We start from the raw sequence: 27216 nt of genomic DNA on the forward strand, positions 1-27216 counted from the left end.
CCCTAGTCTAAACACTCCATTCTCAGCGCTGTCAAAACCCTGCACCTTAATAATATTGAGCCCTAGTTTAAACACTCCATTCTCAGCTCTCCAGCGCTGTCAAAACCCTGCACCTTAATAATATTGAGCCCTAGTCTAAACACTCCATTCTCAGCGCTGTCAAAACCATGCACCTTAATAATATTGAGCCCTAGTCTAAACACTCCATTCTCAGCGCTGTCAAAACCCTGCACCTTAATAATATTGAGCCCTAGTCTAAACACTCCATTCTCAGCGCTGTCAAAACCATGCACCTTAATAATATTGAGCCCTAGTCTAAACACTGCATTCTCAGCGCTGTCAAAACCCTGCACCTTAATAATATTGAGCCCTAGTCTAAACACTCCATTCTCAGCGCTGTCAAAACCATGCACCTTAATAATATTGAGCCCTAGTCTAAATGAAAACACTGTGTTCTAAAACAGAGCTCCAAAACCTGAAGAGAGTGGAAAGATTGCGTCACAGCATGCTGGATCTGAAGCTCATGTGCTCAATGGACTCTCTGTTTATGGAAAAACAGGGAGTTTTAGTTGTTGAACTGCATTTGTTTTTGAGATTTTCCGTCAACATATTTATTTCAGGGCTCACGGCGTTCTTTTTTTGGAAGTGACACCCTGAACGGTTGCGATCTCATTGTCAACGACTGAAGAAGCAGCTTTTTCAGGTACAGATAACGTTTCCATATGAAAAGGCTGATTTGTATTCATAAGAACGAAAGCAGGGCGGTTCCTAGCAGCTGAATGATCTCAGAACTTTGTCAAGTTAAAGGACTTGAGGGATCCATGTGTTTCTGCCTCAACAACATGACTAGACAGCCCGTCCCATGCCCTCACCACTCTCTGTGTGAAGAAGTGTGTCCTTGCCTCTGGCCTGTCTACCTCGATTTCCAGCTGTGTTCTCTGGTCCGGGTTTCTGGGCTGCGCTTACAGTATTGGCTCTGGTTAACAATGTCAAGTACTTTTTGAGATTTTAAAGACTTCAGTCAATCTCCTTTCCCCTATTTCTTATTTGTTCCAGGCTAAATAAATTTGGTGCAATCGGACTGGAATTAGCAAGGGAAATGCACACTTCAAAACAATCTATCAAACTTTTAAGGTCAGACGTCAACTGGAGAAGCAGTTCGGCGAGTTCTGTGTACTAATAAAGAACGGTTTGTGCTTGTATTTATACATAATTGATGTTTTTTCCTTTTGGACAAAATGCGCTAATGACCATTTGGAGTAAATAGCCATTAGTATTTCTCTACAGCTCTGGCCAAAAGTTTTGCATCACCTAGAATTTTAGGATTGAGACATAATTAAAAAAAAAAAAGATGTTAGATCATGTTAGATTTTGAAAAGTCACATTTTCCTTTTATTCAGTTTTTTGTTAAGAAAACCACAGAGCGCTGTGCAATTCAATATGTTAACGTAACATTATTCAGCAGGTTTCATTCGACTTTATGAAGATAAATTTGTTCATTCTATAGGGGGATTGCAAAACTTTTAGCCATAGCTGTAGATTTAGCCATAGCTATTAAAAAAAACAAAAAAACAGTAGCATTTAATTTAGAAATACTAAAAGAAACTTTAACTATAGCAGCAGATATACTTCTATTGAATTTCTTAAATTTTGATGAAATAGTTTCTTAAGCATTGCTAGATTGACCACTATTGAATGTTTTATAGTTAGAGAGTTATATAAGAAAAAGTAGCCAAGAAAGAGAAAGCAAAGAAAGAAATGGAAATACAAAAGTGGGCAAAAGAAAACGAGATGATCCAAAGTGTTGTGGTGTGCTGATACTCGTGATGATATTATCATTGTCAGTTCACAGCCTCAAGACGGCAGTAGAAATGCCAGCACCCCGGATGGCAGGAAAATTGGCTTCCAATCGGCTTTTAAAACACTCGGCGCGGAAGATAATTGCCATCGATTGGTACTCGATTGTAAAGGTGGGGGAAGGACACATTTTCATGTTTTGATCAAAAACACATTAAAAGTAAAATGTTAAACTGGGTGACTGTCATAAGCCGAGTTGCTCAGGTAACTTGGGTTAAAATGATTGAGTGATCAAGCATGTGCGGAAATGTAACGGAAAGGAGGAGATATGGTAAGCAATTCACCACAGTGATGTTGTAAAAGAGAGTAGTTCGTGGTTGGTTGCACTTAAATGGAATAACAGCTGATGAACTGATTTCTATTTTAATTGATAACATAAATACACTGTAGTCACATAGTATCTGAACCTACTACAGTATAAATACCAGGCATAGAGGCAACACAGACAGAGAAGCTCCCAAAACCTCCAGGATCATCGGTGTATCAGTCTGAGGCTGGCTCTCCAGGGTTCAGGTAACTTGATCAATTCCCTGTCTCTGTTAATGCTAGTGCCACGTATTGTATCTGAACAGTAACGTTCAATGTAGAATGTAATGTGGGTGTTTGGAACTGATACATTGTAAACATTGCTAATTTAAAACATGGTCTGGTGTGACTCACAATACCCTGAAGGCTGGAGCTGACAAGTGTGAATATTTATCTTAGTTTCTTATACTTCTTAATGCAGAGCGTGCCGATGATTGACAGTAAAGACATGACGCAGCCTTTGGAAAATGGTGTGCTTCCTGCTGGCATTCTGGGAGACCTTGTGTGGGTGAATGGAGTGGAGTGAGGACATTCAGTCTTGAACAAAGAAGACTACACAGCGATCTGATTCAAGCATTCAAAATCCTAAAAGGTATAGACAATGTCGACCCAGGGGACTTCTTTGACCTGAAAAAAAGAAACAAGGACCAGGGGTCACAAATGGAGATTAGATAAAGGGGCATTCAGAACAGAAAATAGGAGGCACTTTTTTACACAGAGAATTGTGAGGGTCTGGAACCAACTCCCCAGTAATGTTGTTGAAGCTGACACCCTGGGATCCTTCAAGAAGCTGCTTGATGAGATTCTGGGATCAATAAGCTACTAACAACCAAACGAGCAAGATGGGCTGAATGGCCTCCTCTCGTTTGTAAACTTTCTTATGTTCTTTTGTTCTTATGTCTTAAAGCACAGTAGATAATTAACGAGGAGAGGGCAGTGCGAGACAGTGCTGTTTTGGTCAGGTCTGGCAGGGATGCAGATCTATTTGGTTTGTTTTAAGCTACAATATCTCCAAGTTTCTTTTCATTACTAAATATTATTCCATTGATTAATGGATGATGTGCTATGGATCATCCCACTCAGTCCCTTTACTTGCTCTGTACATACCCTGGTATCTCCTGAACAGATAACCGTCTGATCTTGAAATGCAGAGGCAGGTGAAACATCCATTTGAAAAACCGCTTTCTGCAGTGGTGACTGACTGTCAATGCCGTACCACTCTTTGCAATCAAAATTGCAGAAAATTGTGATTACATAGCTCCATGCACATTCATCGTAGGTCTCAAATGTGCAGTTTTGAAAGAAGCACATGTTACAGCACTTACGTATTTTCATTTCAAAACATGATCCCTGGCCCTACACTAGGGTAAAGAAAACTCTCATTTGGAAGACATGCTTTCAGATAACTTGTACTTCCTGGGTCATTTCACCTGGTGCGTGAAATTGTCCCCACCCCCTGACCGGCTTCTTTCCTGTCGATAGCCAATCAGCCGCTTCCCCAATTGACTGACATGCTTTCAGCCAGTAACATGCTTTATCCCAGGGAGTGTAAACGGAGGACCCGAGAATAAGGCATAGAAACTGAGAGCTTCCTTTAACCTAAAGTAGTACCAGAAATCATATTTTATTCATGTGTGCTGTAATGTGTGTTTCTTTCAAAACTGCACACTTGAGACATATGTAGCTAATGAAAGTGTAAAAATGGCTTAGATTTATGGAATTATTTTGTCAACTACAATTACTTTAAAAGTCCTCAGTCCTGATACGCACACTCAGTTTGGTATGTCTACAAAGTCTGTCTCCTATTCTGTACACATGACTACAATTGCCGTTCACCTAGTTATTACAAAACAGGGGCCCCCTCTGGGCATGCTGGTGCCCTGCCCGTTGCCCCATACAGAGTGACTTTTAGATAGACACTGCTATCAGACGAATACCACTGACAGGCCAATAGACACCAAGGTACTGAGCTCTGTTGACGCACAAGCACACAATTACTGACTCTGTTTCCAGTAAAGAGACACATTTTCAGTAAAGATGATTGAATTAATTGGAAGGTGACACCGAGGTTATCCTGCTGCGTGTGGCTATCTCTCTGTCTGTCTGTCTGACTTGCTCTCCCTCTCTCTCTCTCTCTCTCTCTCTCACCTGGCGCTCGTACAAATGCAACAAGCCCTCAGTTTTTTTTCTCTCTTACTGTGATACTCGCTAAAACAGTGAATTAACAGAAAAATCAACCCTGCCTAAGCATGAGAAATAACTTGACCCAGAGCTGAGAGAGTGGGAGGGAAGCAGTGTGGCTCTAGTGGTTAGAGCTGAGGGACTGGGAGGGAGGGAAGCAGTGTGGCTCTAGTGGTTAGAGCTGAGAGACTGGGAGGGAGGGAAGCAGTGTGGCTCTAGTGGTTAGAGCTGAGAGACTGGGAGGGAGGGAAGCAGTGTGGCTCTAGTGGTTAGAGCTGAGAGACTGGGAGGGAGGGAAGCAGTGTGGCTCTAGTGGTTAGAGCCGAGGGACTGGGAGGGGGGAGGGGGGGAGGGAGGAAATGTGGCTCTAGTCTAATCTATATATATATTTTTAAACACCTTTATTTTTCCCTCCTATTCTCTTTCAAAGCATCTGGTTACGCTTACCCTACAAGAAGTCATTATCTCTCCGGGACCAGGGATCTATAATTGAGATGCTGTGTGAGTGGGGTGCTTCACAAGTTCTCTGACCTCACTGTAAATAGCAAGAGGTCCTCCTGTGATCTCTCACAGAGAGGAGAAACCAGCCTGGCTTCGGACTCTGGCTCCTGTGCAACATCCCAATGGCAATGAAATCAATCTCAATTATACGGGCCGATTTTTCCACTGCCAAATACATTTACCATGGAGGGGGGCAATTTCCCTGCAATTTTCCCACAGTGGAGTATACATACAGAGGCCTCGGTGGCGCAGTCAAAATGCCAGCGCTCTGGAGGAGAGAAAAGCTGGCTTCCAATCGGATTGGTCGGTACTCCATTGTAAAGGCGAGAGAAGGACAGCTTTTCTTTTTTTTAAAGATAACAGAAATAAACTGCAGTACTGGAGTATAAATACCAGGCGTGGTGGCATACACAGACAGAGAAGCACAGAAGTAATGCATCTATATACTGCATGCTATCCTCTTTCGTGAAATAACAGCAGTACTCCGTCAGTGTTAACTGGGTATCCTTTATCCCTGTTATCAATGCTGAAGGAACAGTTTTCACACACAGTAGGCTCTCGCGAATTTGACCTAGCTCGGAGAAGTGGTTTGTACGGATCGCAGTCTGTACCACGTTAACAAGGCCTTGTCTAGGCTTTTGTTTTATGGTTTTGACACTCACAGCAAAGATCAGCAATAAACCTTTGAATGAACCGCTTGTAAAAGGATTACACACTGTAATGGATCTCCTTCTAGCGGCTGAGTTAACAGTACTGACAGCAGTATAGGACCCGGGCTTGCCACAATGGTAAGACGTTTGTGTTTGAAGCATGTGGTCCGGGTTCAGTTCCTACTGAATACTGAGGTTTGGTTTTAACAGCTGTGTTTTGGATTGTAGGTCAATTCTTACTCGCAGTGTTCGATTTGAGGCGAGTCTCCTATATTGTATTTGAAAAGGCTGGTGCATAACACAATGTCATTTTATTTAGAAAGGAAAAGCCCTCTGTTCCTAGTTTTAAATTCTTAAATCACGCTGGAACCTCCCCTGGGTAGAATCAAAGGCACGCTCAAAGTGCATGTCAAAGCTTCCTTCTGTTGCAATGAGATAAAAAAAAAACTGTTTTAGAGTCACCCTGGCCTGCGAGAAGGGAAGAAACATTGAGATTTCATTCAGCACTGAAAGGGTTAATAACCTCCCGCTGCTGAAGGCGTTAGCAGGAGCGTTACTAAATTACAAGAAGCTTCCGAGAGAGAAAACCAGCCCTCCAGCCCGGAACTACATTTTAGGGAATGTAAACAAACTGGAGCACCAAACGGGTCTGCTTTCTAGCGCAGTACAGAAGGAAATTATCTCACAGCGCTTGTAAAGGAGACCCGCCTCTTCCCCCATACAGGTTTATCTCTGTTTGCATTGGCAGAACCTCACCCGAAACACTGCAGTGAAATATTGCACCAATAAAACAAACCATCCTGTCAGGGGGCGGAAAAGAAAACCACAATGGAAAGAATGGTGAGTTTGAGAGTTTGCTCCAGCTAGCAGAAACGCTTGGCTTCTGGAATGCGACTACCACCAATTTGAGCATACATGGATGACATGACAACCATGACTACAACAGTAGCCTGCACTAATCGGTTATTGGGCAAATTAACCAATAACACTGAATGGGCAAGAATGCAATTCAAGCCAACTAAATCAAGGAGCGTCTCTATAAAGGTAAAGTAGAAGATAAAAAGGTTCTACATTAATGGTGAGGCAATACCAACAGTGTCTGAGAAGCCAGTGAAGAGTCTTGGGAGATGGTACGACGGGGATCTAAAGGACACAGTTTGTGTGGGAGAAGTAAGACAACAAGCAGTGGAAGGGTTGAAGAGCATAGACAGCAGAGCTTTACCAGGCAAACTAAAACTCTAGTGCTTTCAGTATGGTCTACTGCCGAGGCTGCTGTGGCCGCTGACTGTGTCCCTGTGATACCTGGAGCCAGCATTACACTTCAGCCATCAACACCAGGCAGAAGGATATCTACATCATCAGATGGAAAGAAACACAGATGGATGGAGACACAGATGGATCACATTAGTTAACTGTAAAGCTATGTCTTAGTTGGTGCTTATCTTGGCGAGAGCCGAGTTCAAATCAGCATGAAGTTTTAACATCTACTCTCATGTAATCGAAATAATTGTTTAGCAGACCACAGCATTGCAAGCAAAGACAACTTCACACTGGATTCAGACCAGCACAGATGGTGGTTCTTCTAAGGTTATTACTGAGTTGGTAGCATGATTAAATTGTGGGTTGTGTGTGCATACCATTGTGTTACAGTTGCATTGCCACTGCTGTCCTGCTAAAGGCTTTTCCATTAAACCATGCATAGTTAATCATGTTTACCAATCCTCTCTGTGCTTTACAATGCTTACCTGTGCTGCATGCTTCCCCTGTGCTTGATTGCCCTTTGCTGTGGGAAACTTCTATAAGGTCTGCTAATGGTTCTGCTGGCCGGGGTCTGTGCAGAATAATGCAGTGGTGTTAGAATGGGACCCCAGTGGTTTTCTGTAAGGAATGGGTTTGTTTTTACGCTGGCTGTATCAGCATTGCCTGCATCTAATGGGAGGATATCCTGTGCAAAACATTTGAAACTAATAGAAGTGATTAGAGGCTGTCACGAGAACAGATGACGGCAACGCTTTGTGTCTGTTCTCAATCTTGATTCGACTGTGTTCTAATGCTCTGAGTTCAGGAGCTGCTCTTCAGTTCTAGCTGCATGCCATAGACATACGTGACATAGGCTAGATCAGCTGAAGTGTCTTTCTAGAAGTGACAGCCAGCGCCATCTAGTGCTTAGCTTCTTTAGATCAAGTATCATTTTGTATTTCTGGCAGCGCACCGCTGTGCTCTAGGTGATTAGCCCAACTGTTTCCCCTTTACCGAGCCTCGGTCTATTTCTGGTTTGTTGTTAGTTTCTCCTGTTCCCTGCAGAATATCCCAAACCATCGGATTTCCGGCCAATCCCTGCGGTTTCGGCTCTGTGTGTCCCCCGTGGGAAACGAAGCTACAGGATTCGATGATCCAGAGTTTTATAAACAGGCAGACTGAGGAAGTGGTGGGGAAGTATCACTGCTTTGTAATCATAGATGAAAGCACCCAGCTCTCACTAACAGGGAGAGGGAAGGCAGGATTCCCTTTCTCCTTTCATAGGCTGTGCTTTCCAAGTGTTTCAATCTAGTCAAAAATGATAATTCCTGCATTTGAATTGCGCCATAGTAATAGCTTTGCAAAGCGCTGTATTTTTAGATTGCATGCTGCTGTTCAGTAGCCTCTTCAATCACCGTTGTAACTGAGCCGATGAATTCTGCTTAATCAGGACTGTGGCTGCCAGGATTCTGCAGGCAGGAACCCAGGACGCTGACAGCTGTTGGGTCTGCAGGGACTTCAGGTTTGGAAGCAAGAATGAACTTTGACAGTGGACAGTGTGATTTGGAGTCGGACCACATCGAGAGGAAACAAGATTTCGAAAGGATCCCATTGTGTGCCAAAAAAAAAAAAATCCATCTGGAAGCCACTACTGTAGGCTCTGGCTGAGGCACACAATGTAGAAAATGAGCCTTTTCAGAAAACCATTTGACAGCCATGGGTACAAAGGCGAGGTTTTGTCAAATCTGGTGCTGTGATGCTGCCATTTTCAAGGCGTTCTGGAACCGATACAATTAACCACTTGCTGAAGTGTTGATACATGCATGGTATGCAGCCTTACTGATATTAATACAGAAGCCAGACTACCTACATAATGCATGTTTAAACCACATGATTGCCATTCACACTCAGTTTTCAAATTGTGATGATCACATGAATAGGGCAAAAAAAACCATACTCAACATGCATAAGAAATATGATCTCACATGACCGTCTAATGATAGATACACGCACATGCATGGCACAGCTATTGAACGGTTATAAATATGTAACTAAACTTCAGCGAATGGTTAACTGCATATTAATGAAATACTTAGTTATGACATTAGAAATAAGGTATTGCCAAATCCCTCGCTCTCTCTCCCCCTCTCCTCTGATCTAAGCATTTCCCCATTAATTCCAGATGTGTTAAGCTGCTTTGGTTTTTTAACAGAGGGCAACATCCCATAACAATGGAAAATTTGAAAAAAAAAAAAAAACAGCAACTGGCCTTTTTACAACACAATGACTTCACCAGACTTGCTCCAATTCGATGCCGCGATGCTGCCGTTGTCAACTCATTTTGGAATCGATTCAACAGGAAACCGTTGATTCACACCCAAATCAAGCTTTCAGTTCAATTATAACTTTCATTCGCTGTGCGTTTCAGCTGCACTGCCTTTGCACACTACAACAGCAACGCTTCTGTGTTTGTACAGTAACTGATCATGCTTGCCTGTGCTTTACTGAACTTGGACTGGAACTGTGAAACAGGAGTCTTACTTTCGTCTCTGTGGTTAAGAGACTTCTTCGAAAAATTATACCCAGGAAGAAATGTGCAAAACAAGTTGCTGAGTCCAAAAGGAGTTCAAGTTTGCAAACCAATTCAAGTCCCAAGGGTCTTTTTTTTTAGCGTGATCAGTCCAGGCTGATAACTACCATCTGCCCCTACAGCTGAATCCTACCTCCTTCAACGCAATAAGTGCATATACCTTGAGAGTAACTATCAACAGTAATTATAATGATGATAACAAGTTGTGATTATTACAGCAAGGGAATGGAATTCTTCTGAGCAACCTCCTGACACCAAGCACAGGGCAAAACAAAATCTAAACCATTCCCCCGAAACACGCCAAATATTTCTTTGAATGTTTTCATAAACTTTTTCCTTGTAGAAGCAGCAGCAAGTCCCCATCAGCCAGCAGCTGGTAAAGTTATATTGAGTTTTTTTTTTAATTCTCGCACGGCGAGGGGGAGTGGTAAAGAATCCGGGTTTTAATTATCACAGTACCTGCCCCCGTCCTGTCCCAAAACCCTGCTGCTTCTTCCTGCAATGTCAAGATATGACGTTACCACCACAGCTGTACCATGCTACCAGCTGCAGCCTTATCCCATTGTAGCTAGGACCACTGTTCCTTGGTGTAACGCAGAACCATTGCATTATAGTGCAAGTGTGTTTGCATTGCCACTGAAGATAATTTGGGTAGGGCGAAGTTAGTATATTGTGGTACCAATCTACCAATGGCAGCCTCATCCCACTGTAGCTTCCCTTATGCTACCATTGCCCCTCAGTATAATCCAGAACTATTGCATTATCGCATTGTAGCCAAATGGAACCTGAAAGCTGTGGGAGACTGTGCTAAAAGTTCATTATAAAATACAGTGGTTTATATAGCGCTGTTCATGCAGAGCATTCTGGGGAGCTTGACAATAAAAATTAAAAAAACGCCGCTGGCCAATCAATCCAGCTCCAACATAAACCGAGGCAAACCGAGGATGTTTGTAAATGTGATTGGAAAGATTCTACTGTGCCAGCGTTCCTGAGGTGACTTGGGATGAATTTCCAGAGGCAGGGAGCAGAGCATCTAAAGGTCATCGCTCCTGCTGATTTTAGATGACTTCAAGGAACTACCAGAAGTTCAGCACTCACTGATCTCAAGGTGCGACCAGGTGCATGAGGCGCAACAGTTCTGTAACGCGCGCGCACGCACACACACACACACACACACACACACACAACGTATATCAGCTATTCACATCAGTGGCCTTTGATCACTGTGTCATTTTTTTCTCTTCCTTATAGAAACTAACCATGGTACATTTGCACTGGCGCTTTTTTTTTTTTTTTTTTGCGGTTATAAAGATGTTTTAACACGTTACCATATCGTCACCATGCTTTAGCACACTTTGCCAGGTTTTTACCCACGTACACCACAGCAGACGGTGGTGTTCAAGTTTTCTTTACGTGATAAAAAAAAAAATTCTGGAACAAAAACTGAAAAAAAATGTAGGCAGTGTATGTTAAAACAGTCAACATTTTCAGATACATAATAGCATTGTCCTACATGTTATTATTATTATTATTATTATTATTATTATTATTATTATTATTATTATTATTATTATTATTATTATTGTTATTTATTTCTTAGCAGACGCCCTTATCCAGGGCGACTTACAATCGTAAGCAAATACATTAAGTGTTACAATACAAGTAATACAATAAGAGCAAGAAATACAATAACTTTTGTTCGAGCAAAGTACAAGTGTGACAAACCACAATTAAATAATACAGCAGATAATAGTGATAGTTACATCAGGATATGATTAAATAGTGATAGTTACATCAGGTTATGATTAAATACAAAGTACTACAGGTTAAACACTTGGCAGATTACAGTATTCTGAAGTACAGGATTAAATGCAGTAAAATAGGGGGCAGATAAGAGCAAAATAAAGCACATTTACATGAAGGGTGATAATGTTAATATCTATATAGTTTGATACATGCATTAGGAGTCGATTGGACCAAGCGTTAATCTTCTAAGCAGTAACTGGATTTTTTAGAGCATTTTACAGCACTGGGGAGTCACTCTGGATTGCATTAACCTATTTCTGTATTCGTGGTTTTACCCCTACGATTAAGTGGTTACTAATGTGCAGTTGTGTGCATAAACACAGCATTGGCTGTATACAAACTAAAATGCTACAGTGCCACTGTTTATATCAATGCCGTCGATCCTGCTGTATGTATTAATACGTAGACAACAGCAGCACTCTAAATGTTTACGCTGTTGAGCCAAGGGGAATTTAAGAACTAACTCGCGCCATGGTAAAGGAAAACAAACAGAGCTTCTAATTCAGCAAACAAAGCAGGGTTTCAAAATAAACTGTTCGAGTTACAAAAAACAAAGAAAATAAACGAATCAAGGTTTAGGGGCTGCTAATCTCGGAGTGCGGTTGAAACTCTAACCCAAATCACAGCACGCCTGAACCGGAATAAAATCTGACCCATCTGGGAGCAGTTTAAACCAGCATCAATTGCTTTCTTTCTTTCTTTCTTTCTTTCTTTCTTTCTTTCTTTCTTTCTTTCTTTCTTTCTTTCATTCTTCCATTCAGCCTCTTAAACGAACTTCAATATCATAATTCTAAAGCGTGCACAGCCCATACAAGGACAGCAGTGTGGAGTAGTGGTTAGGGCTCTGGACTTTTGACCGGAGGGTCGTGGGTTCAATCCCAGGTGGGGGTACACTGCTGCTGTACCCTTGAGCAAGGTACTTTACCTAGATTGCTCCAGTAAAAACCCAACTGTATAATTGTATGTAAAAATAATGTGATATCTTGTAACAATTGTAAGTCGCCCTCGATAAGGGTGTCTGCTAAGAAATAAATATTAATAATAAAATATATTGTCATAAAAGGAGGGGAAAAAAATAATCCAAAACATAAAACAAAGGCCTGTCGATTCGAGTACGGTTACAGATTCCGACCTGAACTTGAATCTGAACAGTGTCCCGGACGATAGAGCAAACTGGCTTGTGTGCCAGCCCCTCCCACTCCCCTCGACCCTGTCACTTTAAATGTAACATTGCCGAGCCACGTATATTGACTCCTCCCTGTTAGCTGTGAGTGTGATTATTAAAGCTAGTGCAATCGGGGCAGCAGACAGTAGAGAACCTCTGTCTGCTGGAGTGCTAACATTGAGAGAAGAGAGAGAACATGAATCAGGAGGAGAGGAAAACAACTCACTGGACTCTATCAGTGCTGTTATTTGAGCACGGACTCCGATTCCAACTCTCCAGCGTTTAGGACTAAAAAGAACAATTTGAGAAGGAGCAAGAGAAATTATAACTAGAAGGATTTATTATTATTATTATTTTATCTGACAGTTGGAGGACTGCTTGACATTTAAAAATAATAAATAACAAAAATTGTTATTATATTTGTATTATTTAATGGGAATGGGAATTCGGACAGATAATCAAGTCTGGGGTTAAGTAAACGAACAAATTTTTGTTTTTTTTTGTTTTTTTTTGGTAAACAAAAAATTGATTAGAAAGAAAAGAAACACTTGGAAGATTCTTTAAAGCACATTTCAAAACAAACAAACCAAAAAAAATCCTTAGATAAAAGCATCTACATTTTGTTGAGAGTGCGGACGAAGGTGTTTATTAAGAAAAATAAACATGGAGAAAAAAACTTGCTTTTTTAAAAAAAAAACAGATCCAAAATAATAATAATAATGATAATTAAAAGAATAAAAAGATGATTGCCCTGGGAGCTTTAAGAACACACAGGAAGACGGAATAACACAACTAACCCCGATGGGACTTATATACTTCTAATTTTCATTAAGATAAAACAAAATGTTCAGTGGTGAGAGACAGACACCAAACGCCACCCCAACGGCGATTACCAACACGTCCAGCGCTGGCAAGACTGACCCCAACTCTGAACTGCTGCGTCAGTCCCTCCTGACCACCATGATGACCTTTATAGTCTTGATAATCATTATTGGTAACCTGCTGGTCATCATAGCCATTGCCAAGACCTCTCGCCTGCAGACCATCACCAACATCTTCATCACGTCTCTCGCCTGTGCCGACCTCATCATGGGGATAATGGTGGTGCCGCTGGGGGCTTCCTTGGTGGTGTCCCAGCACTGGCTGCTGGGGACCACAGCCTGTGAGCTGTGGACGTCGGTGGACGTCCTGTGCGTGACGGCCAGCATTGAGACTCTGTGTGTGATTGCGGTGGACCGCTACATCGCCATCACGGCGCCCCTGAGGTACAAGGTCCTGCTAAGCAAAGCACGCGCCCGGGTCATCGTGTGTGTGATCTGGGCCGTGTCTGCGCTCATCTCCTTCCTGCCCATCATGAATCACTACTGGCGCGACGAGGCGGACAAGGAGGCCCGGATATGCTACCAGGACCCCACCTGCTGCGACTTCGTCACCAACATGACCTATGCCATCACCTCCTCCGTCGTCTCCTTCTACATCCCCCTACTGGTCATGATCTTCGTCTACGCCCGCGTCTTTGTCATCGCGTCCAAGCAGGTGCACCTGATCGAGAAGAGCCGGGTGCGTTTCCAAGACAACCTGGGAGATGGCTGGGGGGCCAACGTGGCCCCCGGGAAGCATGCCAAGCGTCGGCCTTCCAGGCTGGCAGCCATCAAAGAGCACAAGGCCCTCAAGACGCTGGGCCTCATCATGGGCATCTTCACCCTGTGCTGGCTGCCCTTCTTCATGGCCAACATCATCAAGGTCTTCGTCAAGGGTATCATCGACAAGCACGTCTTCCTGACGCTCAACTGGCTCGGCTACGTCAACTCCGGCTTGAACCCGATCATCTACTGCCGCAGCCCCGATTTCCGCGCGGTCTTCAAGAAGCTGCTCCGCTGCCCTTGGGTTTCGGAGACGTGGCTGCGCGCCTTTTCCAAGGAGCTTCAGATGCGGTGCCCCTGCCTCGCTGGGGACGCGGGAGGTAGCAAGGATCCAGGGGGCCCTTACCAAACACGTGCTCCCATCCCGCCGGGGCTGGAGGCGGAGGAGAGCGTGGCTAGCAGCCGGAGCAGCAGCCGCAGCGACCAGCACTCCCCCAGAGCCCCGTGTCCCAATGGGAATACACACTTCAGTGATTTTGCTACGACGGAGACAGAAATGTAAGCGTCTTTTTAAATTAAATTTGTTATATAGGTGTGCTATAGGGATGTCATCTGGGCTCAAGGTCTGGAACCAACTCCCCAGTAATGTTGTTGAAGCTGACACCCTGGGATCCTTCAAGAAGCTGCTTGATGAGATTCTGGGATCAATAAGCTACTAACAACCAAACGAGCAAGATGGGCTGAATGGCCTCCTCTCGTTTGTAAACTTTCTTATGTTCTTATGTTCTTATGTTCTCATGGATCATAAGGCATTTTATAGTTGCCAATTTCTTAATAAAATAAATCTTACATCAAAAATGACTTATCAAAAGTCATTTTTGATGTAAGATTTATATATTAGAATTTTCTTAAGAATTGTTTTTAATGTGGCTTTTCCAGTTCCAACGAGAAGGTAGCACAATTTAGGAGCCAGCTAAGAAATGTGTTTTAAATAAGTTTTAACGCAGTGAGATTTATTTGTAAACTTTATTTTTGACTTTCTTTTCCTTAACGGAAAACACATTAGGCTACTTGTCAGAACTTTCTACGGTACTAAATGTAATGGCAACGCTTTCCAAAAAGAGTCACCAAGTCAACTACGAGTTCAAATGAGTTCAAATACAATTTCCTGCTGTTCCTACAATTCCACAAGAGTCGCGTCCGATGCAACTTTCTCCAGCTAGTGCAAGCGCACGGCATACGACAGGACATACACTTGAACTCCTTGAGATGAATTCGGGAAAGAATAAAAAATAAATAAATAAAAATATAAAAGGGAGTGCTGAGCGGCAGGAAAATGTGTTTTTGTGTCTTCATTGAGAAGGCTCGGGCTGGCTATCGCTGCCTTGCACGCAGCTGAAAACAGATAAAGTTTATCTCTCCCTGAACAGATTCCCTTCACAGCATGCGCTTCATACTGCTGTGACAGACACCGGTTAAAAAAACAGCACACGAGAGAAAATTATAAGCATGCTGAAAAATGAAATGTTCAAATTAGAAAGAGCCAGGAGCCTCCCGAACCCGTAAAACACAAACAGCAATTCATAACTAAGTTTGGCTGACTTCCAATTACATGTAAGGAAACGTTTTCAAAACTGTCAACCTACATGCAAGTAAATGTACGTGTATTAAACATTAACTGACATTATGAAACATTCGCAGTAAATAACATTATTATTATTATTATTATTATTATTATTATTATTATTATTATTATTATTATTATTATTATTATTACTACAAAATATCACCTTATGTTAATAATGATTAATCGATTGATAGAAAATGTCAAGATGAAAACTAACATATATATATATATATATATATATATATATATATATATATATATATATATATATATATATATATATATATTATTATTATTTATTTCTTAGCAGACGCCCTTATCCAGGGCGACTTACAATCGTAAGCAAATACATTTCAAGTGTTACAATACAAGTAATACAATAAGAGCAAGAAATACAATAACTTTTGTTCAAGCAAAGTACAAGTGTGACAAACCAAATATATATATATATATATCTAGTGGACCCCTTTATAAATATTTCGATATGTTAGTGAACTAGTTTGATCCTCAATTTAGACGCATTTGAAATAAGCGGACTATTTTATTCATAAAATAACATTTTTGGGGATCCTTACTGTATTTGGGAGCTTGCCAAGTAAATTTGACGTGTGTGTCAAAGCTGTGAAACACTCAACAGTGCTACATTTAGTAAAACTCAACGAAACGCACTTTCACAGACGCCCATTTTGACTGGAAGACATGTAGAAAGATTTCTTGTCAAAACGGCTGTTGTTGAATTTATTAAGATCACTGCTTAGGTCAAAGTCCAAAAAAAAAAAAACACCTTGTCCTCTTTATATGTTTTGTTTTTTTCAGGAAGTTATACCAAAGTACAGGTAAAAAATGTTCCAAACATAAACGCTTCCTCTTATCAACTTCAGAAACTAAAAAAAAACAAACAAACAAACAGACAAACATTCACTTCTGTACAAAACCATACTGCAGTATCAGGGTGTTAAATACAATACAACCCTCATAAACCTTCCCCACAGTAAAAGCACAGCAAAGTGTACTAAAACATAGCGAAAGCACGGTGAAGCATAGGGAAGCATTATAAAAACACATGGCAGCCAATGGTAAACTTTTTTTAAAAGAGTCTACAGCTGGACTGTTTCTGTTAGGGTTGCATAGTTTAATAATCTCAGCAAGTCTAACACTGGAAGGCGAAAATAATTTTATTTATGGAGCAAATGTCTTGGCAATGAGCATAGACATGGTAATGCTGATGAAACAGAGAGCACATACAGTCTGTATTTGCATGTATTTATTATTATTTATTTCTTAGCAGACGCCCTTATCCAGGGCGACTTACAATTGTTACAAGATATCGCACTATTTTTACATACATAGTTGGGTTTTTACTGGAGCAATCTAGGTAAAGTGCCTTGCTCAAGGGTACAGCAGCAGTGTCCCCCACCTGGGATTGAACCCACGTCCCTCCGGTCAAGAGTCCAGAGCCCTAACCACTACTCCACACCGCGGCATGTCTGTATCATGTATAACATATAGATGAAATGATTTAACACAGGTTACATGTTCTATGTACATGCATGTGTTGCATACAAGGTCACTATACAGTATATGGTCATTTTTTTGTGGTATATATTATACCTTATGTTCCAGGCTGCAAAATCTATATGTAAATATCTACGGAATCTATGTGTAAATAGAATTCCTTTGTAAAAGTTTACCCCGGTAAAATTGCATGGTGATTTAAAAGTTTTCCCCATCTGCTTTCATTATGTGTACCGTAGTTTGCCATGCCTTTTGATAGGCTTCACCATACATCTCCTGGCTTTGCAATGCCTACCTCTGCTTTCACTGTGCTTTATTACACTTGGCTATGCTTTACTAGGGGAGACTCTGTGTAAGGGTTAGCCTGGCTGTGCCTGTGCATACAGTATGAGTTTTTCTTTGCAAGGATTTTCTTTCCTATGCTTGTGAGAATTTAAATGAGGTCTGTGTTAGTTTAGGCACTTCGAAGGATGTTATATAGAAGCAAGCTTTCAATGCGGAACCACAATGTTTCGTTTAGCTCTTACTTTTATGGTGGTGACCCTTGAAATCATAGAATTTGGAACAATAAATCTGCTCTTAATGTGAGCCAATGCAGATACCTTACAAGTATAAACAATGTCGGGCTGTGTGTGTGTGTGTGTGTGTGAGAGAGAGAGAGAGAGAGAGAGAGAGAGAGAGAGAGAGAGAGAGAGAGAGAGAGGCAGAGAGAGAGAGAGACAGAGAGAGAGAGAGAGAGAGAGAGAGAGAGAGAGACAGAGAGAGAGAGAGAGATGCATATTTATGTGTTTCAATAATGGCTAAATATAACTGGAAATACAGTAAAAAAAAGCTGTCATCTAAAGCATGCAATGCTGCAGGTATATAGAGGATATATAGAGAGATGGCAGGCACTATGGTATATAATGATGTAATTCCATCAAGGGGATCTGATGGAGAAATAAACAAGAGGTTTCTTTTGGAGATCCCCCGAGATGAAATTACACATAAACACGTCATTGTTTTTATAATATTGTAACTTTATGCATTTTAGAAAACACTTCACACTTGATACTTGCATCAGTGTTATAAAAGTTTAGCACTGTCAATTTTCACCTTTCCCATGCATTTTCTATAGTTTATCATGGTTTGCTCACACCTCTCTGGGCTTTACAATGCTTCCCCATGCTTTACCATACTTTCACTGTGTTCTATTACAATCTGATGCACTTTTACTGTGAGAAACTTTTATAAGGGAAATTACGCAGTAGCATAATATAGGTCGCATTTTTTGTAAAGGTCATGCAGTGATCAATATGTATTATTATTATTATTATTATTATTATTATTATTATTATTATTATTATTATTATTATTATTATCCAGGGCGACTACAAAATATCACAGTACAAAGTATCACATTGCAAAATATCACATTACACAATATCACATTACAGATAAGAGCAGTTATAAAGTACAGTAAAAATCAGTAGAAAATAAGATCACATTCAAATAAGAGCAAAATAAAGAGTTAAAATACTAACCTGTTATCCAAACTAATTGAAACCACTGTCTGTAAAATAAATGTGTCTCTACGAGCTATTTAATACTGTAGAGTTATAAGGTTACGTTTTTCCCACTGATACAGGAGTATGCATATCTGTGTCAGGTTTCAAAGGGGCAGAAAGCATGTGTCCCTGCAGCTAAAGATCAATTCACTTTTAGGGAACGTCTATTTTTTCTCGCATTTTGTCAAAACAGAAAAAAAAAACCAATACGTTACTTATTACAGTACAATTCAAGGTACTGTAATGTGCTGTCGATGTAGACAGTGCAGAATAAATGATCCGCAGCAGGTTGAGAAGGAGAGACAGCAGCGGGATTAGGGAACAAGACAAGGCTGTTAGCTGTGAATCTGAGAAGGTGTCATCTCTTGAGTAGATGAAAATGACCTATGGTGAATCGCTTCCATTCACCACGGTGATTGCAACCATTATCTTCCAGCAACTGTCCCTTCCCTGCAGCTCAATCCCAAAGAGGATTTCTTGTCCTGGCGCTATCCTGGGCTTCTATTTGACATCTGCGCTAAGATTTTACAGAGGAATTCTCCGCATGTAGATATTTACATAAAGATTTTGCAGCGTTGTACATAAGTTTAGTATACTACACAGCCAAACATGCTGTAAAATTACTGTGTACAGTACAGTGACCTCATAGGTGACAAATGCATACGAGGTCAAACGTTTTGCATCACCTAGAATTTTAGGACTGCGACATAGTAAAAAAAAAAAAAAACTATATGAACATAATTTCGATTTTTTATTTAATATCATGTAATCAAAGAAACTACGAAAGTCTAACGGAAGCCATAATAGTAGTACAGTATTTTGTTAAGTGTATGGAAAACTCCAAAGCAGTGTGCAATTCAATATGTTAACGTAACATTATTCAGCAGGTTTCATTCGACTTTATGAAGCAAAATTAGATAACGCCACTCAAAACCGCAGACAGGCAAACTAATACTAATAACTACACCCGTGTCCATTTATCTTTTATTTCTCAAACACAGTGTTTTCAAAGTTAAAAAACAACACCATCACTCTTTATATTTCCTGGAAGTCCAATCAGCGATTTGTAATTTGTTAATACGTTGTGTTGTGCAGGGTGTTTGGTTTTGATCACTTTTAGCATTTTGCACAGTTTGATCAGACAGCTGCACCAGACTGTACATTTAGTGGCACCGATATCAAAAACTATAACTGTGTGCAATTGTTTAATGCTAACCTCAGCATTCAAATGATATTGTATTGGTTTGCTTTGTATTGGTTGTTAGCATACTGTGGTACCATTCTAACAATGGCAGCCTCATCCCAATGTAGATGCCCTATACCTGTGCTACTCTCTCTCTCTCTCTTGCTGTCTTTGGAGTTAGAAATAGCTGTCTGTCTGTCTGCCATTGTAGTGCCACTGTCTGTCTGTCTGTCTGTATTGCAATTTTATTTGGGAAGAGCATAGCTAGCATACTGTGGTACCATTCTACCAATGGCAGCCTCATCCCTTTGTACCTCTTCTATTCCTGTGCTACCATTGCCCCTTAGTGTAATACACAACCACTGCATTGACATTGCAGTGACCCGTGTGCTGAAAATTTGGAGGATCAGAAGCAGAGAAAGTCATTCAAGGTTGCCTGCAGCAGTCAGTATGTGCTCACTTTAACGTTCCAGGGTTTGAATGTTTTGTGAGTCAACACCTGTCTCTAAAAGATCGCCTAATTTTTTTTTTTAAGTGTTGGCTCAGTGTGTTTGAAACCCTTGTCCAGTTCTGCTGTTGTTATGTATTCTCATCCGCAAACCAATTAAAAAATATGAAACGTTGCTCAACGCACCTTTTATATCTGTCAAGGGAAAGCGTGCTTGACAACAAACAGTGGAGGTACTTCTAGGCTTTTGCTGCCATGGTTATTGCATCATAAGCTAGCCGACGTTCTGAACTTTGGTAATAAAGCTGCTTGTGTATAATTGAATATGTATTTGTGTTTTGTTTTATTTTTACAACTGTATGTACACAGCATATTAAAAAAAAAACACCTTCCTGTGTTACAGATAACAGGACCCAACCTGAGCCATTTGGGTTCTATATACCACACATAGGAACTATAGGTGGGGTCAGGAGTTGAGGATCCTGTTCACTGTAACACAGGAAGGAACCGATACCCCTTTTCCACTGTACAACCGTGCAGCGCCGGGGCCGCACTGAGCCAGTCCGGCACGGGCTAGGAGGAGCCAGGCTGTGTTTCCACTGCAGCTGACGCCACACGCAATGAACGAGTCGAGTCTCATGTAGTTGATGCGGTGTTAAGAGGCGTTGTGTTTGAGTTGAGAATGGCGGGTTCAGAGGTTATGCTTGTGTTTTTCTTCATTGTCGTTCTTCATATATATATATAACTGAAACGCAGCCATGATTACACAGCGAGGATTCAGTTGTGCTGTGAGGCCAGAGTTTCACGGTTTGGTTCTTGCGTGGTTTGACAAATAGCCAGTGGAAAAACCACCCGCACCGTGATGACCTGGGGGCCCCGTGGCTCGGACGAGCCAGCGGAAAAATGGTCAAATTGAATAAGAGCAGGAAACCAAGTGCTATCTCCAAACTTACAGTGGGATGGCAGGATGCATTCGGGCAAGGTGCGGGCCAAATCACACAGGATATCTGTGTTTATCCCAGGGTTACCTCAACAGCACCACCATAATTCAAATGTAAACTCCGGATTAAGAATTGAAATAGTTCCAGCCAATACTTTAAGTGCAGCATAGAGACCAGGACCAGAGGACACAGTTGGAGTGGAGGCTTACTTAGCACAGAGGGTAGGGCACACTTCTTCACACAGGGAGCGGTGAGGGTATGGAATGAGAAACCTAGCCACGCTGCTGACGCTGAATCACTGGTATCCTTGATAAGGTTCTGAGATCAACCAGCTCCTGGGAATTGGGCGATCATTGTAACATTTTTATGTTCCGCAATTCAAGATCTCTCAGGTTCGTTTATCAGTTTTGTTACACCAACGTGAAACATCCTTTTTTCAGAAAACAACAGGGGTTTATTGGTGCAAACCCTTTGAAAATGTGGCCTCTATGGAAATGTTTTTAATGTGTGGAAAAGAGGCGAGGGGGCGGTAGATAGGGGTTGTTTTGCTTGTGTGTGTGTGTGTGTGTTTTAAAGGATAAAAAAGCCATCTTGTTTATCTTCACCTGTCCCAACACGCGATGGTTGATAAGATCGCCGTTTTGGTATCTAAAGAATGCTAGAGTGAGAGAGAGGCAACGGTTTTAGACAGGGGTTCATTTTTAAACAAAAAACGTACCAGATCTTATCATTAAGGAAGAAGGATAGCATTTTTGTTTATGTCGCTAAAGTGCTGACCTTGGTTGACTTCCCTATAGGCTTCAGGCTCTCCTCTGCTTGTGGGTTTCGTGTCTTATTGCTGGTGTCGGTAGCTGCATGCTGATCTCTGCCTAGCTGTCTGTTAACATAGTCTTCAGGTTTGAGCAATCGAGGGGGCAGGCTGTTTCTCTGGTGAACAGGAGCGACGACACTGTTGTTAAAAGCATTCGTTTTTTGGCGATTTGCCACTTGGTGTGTAAAAACAAACGAGTGCTTTTCTGACTCATGGACGTCGCATCCTAAAATACATCGTTACAGAACAATTCTGTCATTCAAGTCATGGAACAGGAAAGCCTTGTTTTATTGTACAGCTCATGTGTATAGATTTTATCATTTGAAAACTGTATAATTCTTCAGACAAAAAAGGTACCCGAGCTGGGATTCTAAGATTTTCTAAACGCGACAGGCGCTGTATAAATATCTGTTTCATTTGACGGTCTTATTTTTACACTGATTACAGTAGGGATAAAAATGACAAGTGCATGCAAAGCTGCCCAGGTCATGGTGCTGTTTGCAGTGTGAAGCTGTGCCCCTGCATGCTAATTATTATTATAGAAACCTGCATATAAATGACATTCCCCATCCTTCCTTCCTTCCTTCCTTCCTTCCTTCCTTCCTTCCTTCCTTCCTTCCTTCCTTCCTTCCTTCTCCAGCTGTCTGTCATCACACTGCATTTTTTTTCAGTGCTCCCCCAATGCTGACTCTTGTAAAACTTCTCTGCTGTGCACCATTGGAAAGCGACCTTTAGTAAAGCACAGTGGATGCATGGTAAAGCACAAGCAAGTGTGATGAAAACACATGGAGGAATATATAATGAATCACATGCCGTATGAGCTCAGACTGTCACTGTCAAAATCACAGTACATCTTATCCTGGGCGTTTGATGTCATCTCCTGCATAGAACATAGGGCGCAATGCTTGTGTTTTAATAGCAGCTTGTGAGTTTGATCTTTGTTTGATCACCAATCCCATTTGATCCGGGTTCTCCCACTTTTCTCCTGAACCCCCGTTACCAGTCAGGGGCAGCAGGGTTTTCAACCCGAGGTAGAATGGTTTTTAATACAGCATGAGTAGGGTGTCTCCTTTTACAGGAGTGGTCAACAGGGATGGAAATAAGACTCCTATTGTATAGCGGTTGCACCCATTCCAGATTTTACTACAAGCTTGATTAGCCACAGTGTGTTTAGGTAAAGCTCAGGTGTGCCTTATTAATCTCCTAGTAAAACCAGGACCGCATCAAACTGCTATGCAATGGGAGTCTTATTTCCATCCCTGGGTCAGTTTGAGCAGCCAAAAGCAATAAGACCCACTCTGCACACAACATATTAACTTGCATTAAAAACACAGTGAATTCATGTTGTAATCATGGAGAAGCCGCAACATGTTAATTGCTCTCCTAAATTGTTTTCGAAAGCATATAGGAAAATGGATAAAGAATCTCTGCTTTGCAAATGTATGTTAACCAGGTACCTACATTGTCAGTTTCTGTTTACAGTCAGAAGAAGATGGCCAATCAGAAATAGGCTGCCTGGAAGTGGACTGCATTCCGGTTGGTTAACCTGAGGAACGCATCATCATCATCATCATCATCATCATCAAGGGATGGTGATTGGCTGATCAGACGAAACAGACGTTGGCGATTGGCTGGACCTAGCTCCACCCCCCCTGAGAAGCAGCAGCAGCAGCAGTCACCCTGCGGAGAAGCTCTCCCAGTGCATTGTGGGGTAGATATCGGAGCAGGTCTTGATAGGGATGCACACTGTCTGTCTGTCTGTCTGGTACTGATATGGTACCATGGGACTGCAATGGATTACCAGCAGTGTGGATTGTGTGTCCGTACTACAGTGACACTGTTGGTATGTCAAACTGTGAAAATGTTCTCATTGACTATTCTTCCAGCCTTATCTTATTGTAGCATAGTGCAGGACCATTGCACTGCCATGGAAGATCATATGGGATTTGCCATACATAGAGTACTGTGGTACCATTCTATCAGTGGCAGCCTAGTTGCATTGTAGTTGCCCTTGCGCTACCATTGTCCCTCTGTACAAGACAATTGCATTGGTTCTCTCTGCACTATCCCTGAAGATACTTGTGTAATGCAACTGAAAGGAAACCCAGACACTATGATATGAACTACCATTGGCTGGGACTGAGGACTCAAAAGCTGTGCTGTTGTGACGGTGTGACTCTAAAGGACAGAACTCGCTCTCAGAGGACGCATGAAACTCCAGTACAGATGTGGTAAACCACCTGGATTGAAAAAAAAAAAACGGAACTCCCTGAAAACGATTTTACATTCCTGTTGAAGTCCTGCTTTTTCGAAGCTGTCGCTGCAAACGTGCGGCGAGCACAAAGCAGCCGCGTGACACCTTTCTGTTCTTTTGCAATTCCGATTCCGGAATTTTGAGGGAGTGCGCCTTTTAAATTAACCCTTTGTTGACATGTTCAGGAATATTGTGCCTAACTTATTATTTTAAAATCTTAGCTTTGCTTTTTTTTTTTTTTGTATTGAATATTGTATGTCAGTATTTAAAATAAGGTATGAATAATGTTGATTTTTATTTTGATATAGTGTTAGGGGTTATCTTTAAAAATGTGAGGTGGAGGCGAGTGGTGTGGGAATCTAGTGATAGCAGAATCACAGCTGTAGTTGTGCTACCATTGCCTCTTAGCCAGCACAGAAGCGTTGCCACTGTGGGGGCCACTGGTGACCGGTCATTGAAGAGCATTTGAGGAGCTCCTCTATGACTCCATGTACACTGGGACAGTTTAATCCAGTTCAGGCTTTTCAACTCATGTCGCAATGCATTCTGGGATGTTTTACCTGTCTCAGGTTCCTTTCACAGCAGGACTACACTTACCAGAATGCAATGGGGTTTAAAAAGCCTGAATTGCCCTAAACTGTCCTGGGGGTCATATGATAACCCTAACCCTGGACAATGGCACGCATTCTCTAAACAAACCGATTAGTGTGGAAACCTGGATATTCCAAGTAAAATCAAATTAAAATAAAAAAATGCTTTCAGTCTAGATGTTTAACACAGGCAAAATAAGCTGATCCCTGGAGCCAGCATTACACTTCAGCCATCAACACCAGGCAGAAGGATATCTACATCATCAGATGGAAGGAAACGCAAATGGATGGAGACGCAGATTAATCACATTAGTTTACTGTAAAGCTACGACTTAGTTGGTGCTTGTCTTGGCGAGAGTTCAAATCGGCATGAAGTTTTAACATCTACTCTCATGTAATGGAAATCCTTTTTTTTTATATACCTATTGTTTCCCCAGAGCAGGACTGATATACACATATTAGACCCCCCATATTCAAACTGCCATACACATATTAGACCCCCCATATTCAAACTGCCATACACATATTAGACCCCCCATATTCAAACTGCCATACACATATTAGACCCCCCATATTCAAACTGCCATACACATATTAGACCCCCCATATTCAAACTGCCATACACATATTAGACCCCCATATTCAAACTACCATACACATATTAGACCCCCATATTCAAACTACCATACACATATTAGACCCCCCATATTCAAACTGCTATACACATCTTAGACCCCCATATTCAAACTACCATACACATATTAGACCCCCATATTCAAACTGCCATACACATATTAGACCCCCCATATTCAAACTACCATACACATATTAGACCCCCCATATTCAAACTACCATACACATATTAGACCCCCATATTCAAACTGATATACACATATTAGACCCCCATATTCAAACTGCCATACACATATTAGACCCCCATATTCAAACTGCCATACACATATTAGACCCCCATATTCAAACTGCCATACACATATTAGACCCCCATATTCAAACTACCATACACATATTAGACCCCCATATTCAAACTGATATACACATATTAGACCCCCCATATTCAAACTACCATACACATCTTAGACCCCCATATTCAAACTACCATACACATATTAGACCCCCCATATTCAAACTACCATACACATATTAGACCCCCCATATTCAAACTGCCATACACATATTAGACCCCCATATTCAAACTGCCATACACATATTAGACCCCCCATATTCAAACTGCCATACACATATTAGACCCCCATATTCAAACTGCCATACACATCTTAGACCCCCATATTCAAACTGCCATACACATATTAGACCCCCCATATTCAAACTGCCATACACATATTAGACCCCCATATTCAAACTACCATACACATATTAGACCCCCCATATTCAAACTGCCATACACATATTAGACCCCCCATATTCAAACTGCCAAGCCTATCAGTGGTAAAATACTCGTCAATATACTTCCTCTGAAATGCATTACTCAGCTAACAAGTACAGTAGCTTGTGTGGTCTAGTTGACAGGTTTATTACCAGACTCTACAGCTGTGGCCAAATGTTTTGCATCACCCCATAGAATGAACTAAATATTGCTTCATGAAGTCGAATGGAACCTGCTGAGTAACGCTGCGTTAGCACATTGAATTACACACCGCTTTGTAGTTTTACAGATGCCAGCACATAACGAAAAACTAACACACAACTAAAAAATGTGACATTTCGAAATCCCACTATTATGGCTTCGGGAAGACTTTTGCAACATCATTTTGTAGTTTTCTTTGATTACATGATGTTAAATAAAAGAAATTGTTCATATGGTTTATTTTGTATTTTGCCTCAGTATTAAAATTCTAGGTGATGCGAAACTTTTGTTGTGAGCTGTAGCTGCCAGTGCTAATGCTCGGGGTCCCTGCTAAGTAATGTGTACAGTACTGTGTAAATAATATCTCTCTTCTTGTATATAAGTGGAAAAGCAAAGTCTATTTAAAAATAAATATCAATATATAAAAAAATATAGAAATTGCAGAAACTACGTGTTGTTGTGTGTTGCTTTGTCTGATGTCCAGTCAAGTTCCTTTGAAGGGTTGATATAAATATGTATTGCTCTAGTTTGCAGAACAAAAATCTTCCAAGTGCCCTTTTATTGCAGTTTTGTTTCCCTCGCTTCTTTATTTTGACTCCTTTCACCTCACTAATAGCCTGATGGACGGTAGAGCCAGCCCAACCCATTATTCAAGTATTTGGATTGAGCTCTCTACATGTGAGCTTCATTGGTGTGGATTTACCATTCAGAGCGAAGTGAGTGAAGAAACAGCTGCTGGGGATTGTGTGGATCGCTGTTCTGCACAGAGTCCAAGAAAAGCAGCGATCACCACAAATCCAAGCAGATGTTTGTTGA

At 41.3% G+C, this 27216-nt stretch overlaps 1 protein-coding gene and 1 long non-coding RNA gene across 3 annotated transcripts; both read left to right on the top strand.

Annotated features, from left to right (window-relative positions):
- The first annotated feature begins 208 nt into the window (after positions 1–208).
- LOC131706851 (uncharacterized) lies at positions 209–7113 on the top strand. The gene is made up of 3 exons (XR_009310845.1): positions 209–1970; positions 2585–2755; positions 4775–7113. It is a non-coding gene; the product is annotated as an uncharacterized LOC131706851 (long non-coding RNA).
- Positions 7114–12373: 5260 nt separating this feature from the next.
- On the top strand, positions 12374–26870 carry LOC131696503 (beta-2 adrenergic receptor-like). Of its 2 annotated transcripts, none has more exons than XM_059008711.1 (2): positions 12374–14436; positions 23420–26870. In XM_059008711.1, the coding sequence occupies exons 1-2, from the start codon at positions 13139–13141 to the stop codon at positions 23493–23495; spliced, it is 1374 nt and encodes a 457-aa protein (XP_058864694.1). In that variant the 5' UTR covers positions 12374–13138; the 3' UTR covers positions 23496–26870. The 2 variants fall into 2 exon arrangements, with proteins under 2 accessions (XP_058864694.1, XP_058864695.1); XM_059008712.1 differs by having other exon boundaries at positions 12375–14436; positions 23433–26870.
- The last annotated feature ends 346 nt before the right edge of the window (positions 26871–27216 follow it).

The sequence above is a fragment of the Acipenser ruthenus genome, chromosome 37 (assembly GCF_902713425.1).
Source record: "Acipenser ruthenus chromosome 37, fAciRut3.2 maternal haplotype, whole genome shotgun sequence".
Taxonomy (NCBI): domain Eukaryota; kingdom Metazoa; phylum Chordata; class Actinopteri; order Acipenseriformes; family Acipenseridae; genus Acipenser; species Acipenser ruthenus.

Bases quoted from the DNA above. Each gene is read 5' to 3' on its own strand.
- LOC131696503 (XM_059008711.1), top strand. From the start codon at position 13,139: ATGTTCAGTGGTGAGAGACAGACACCAAACGCCACCCCAACGGCGATT. The intron at 14,437-23,419 runs GTAAGCGTCTTT...CTACATTGTCAG, and splicing joins GCTACGACGGAGACAGAAAT to TTTCTGTTTACAGTCAGAAG.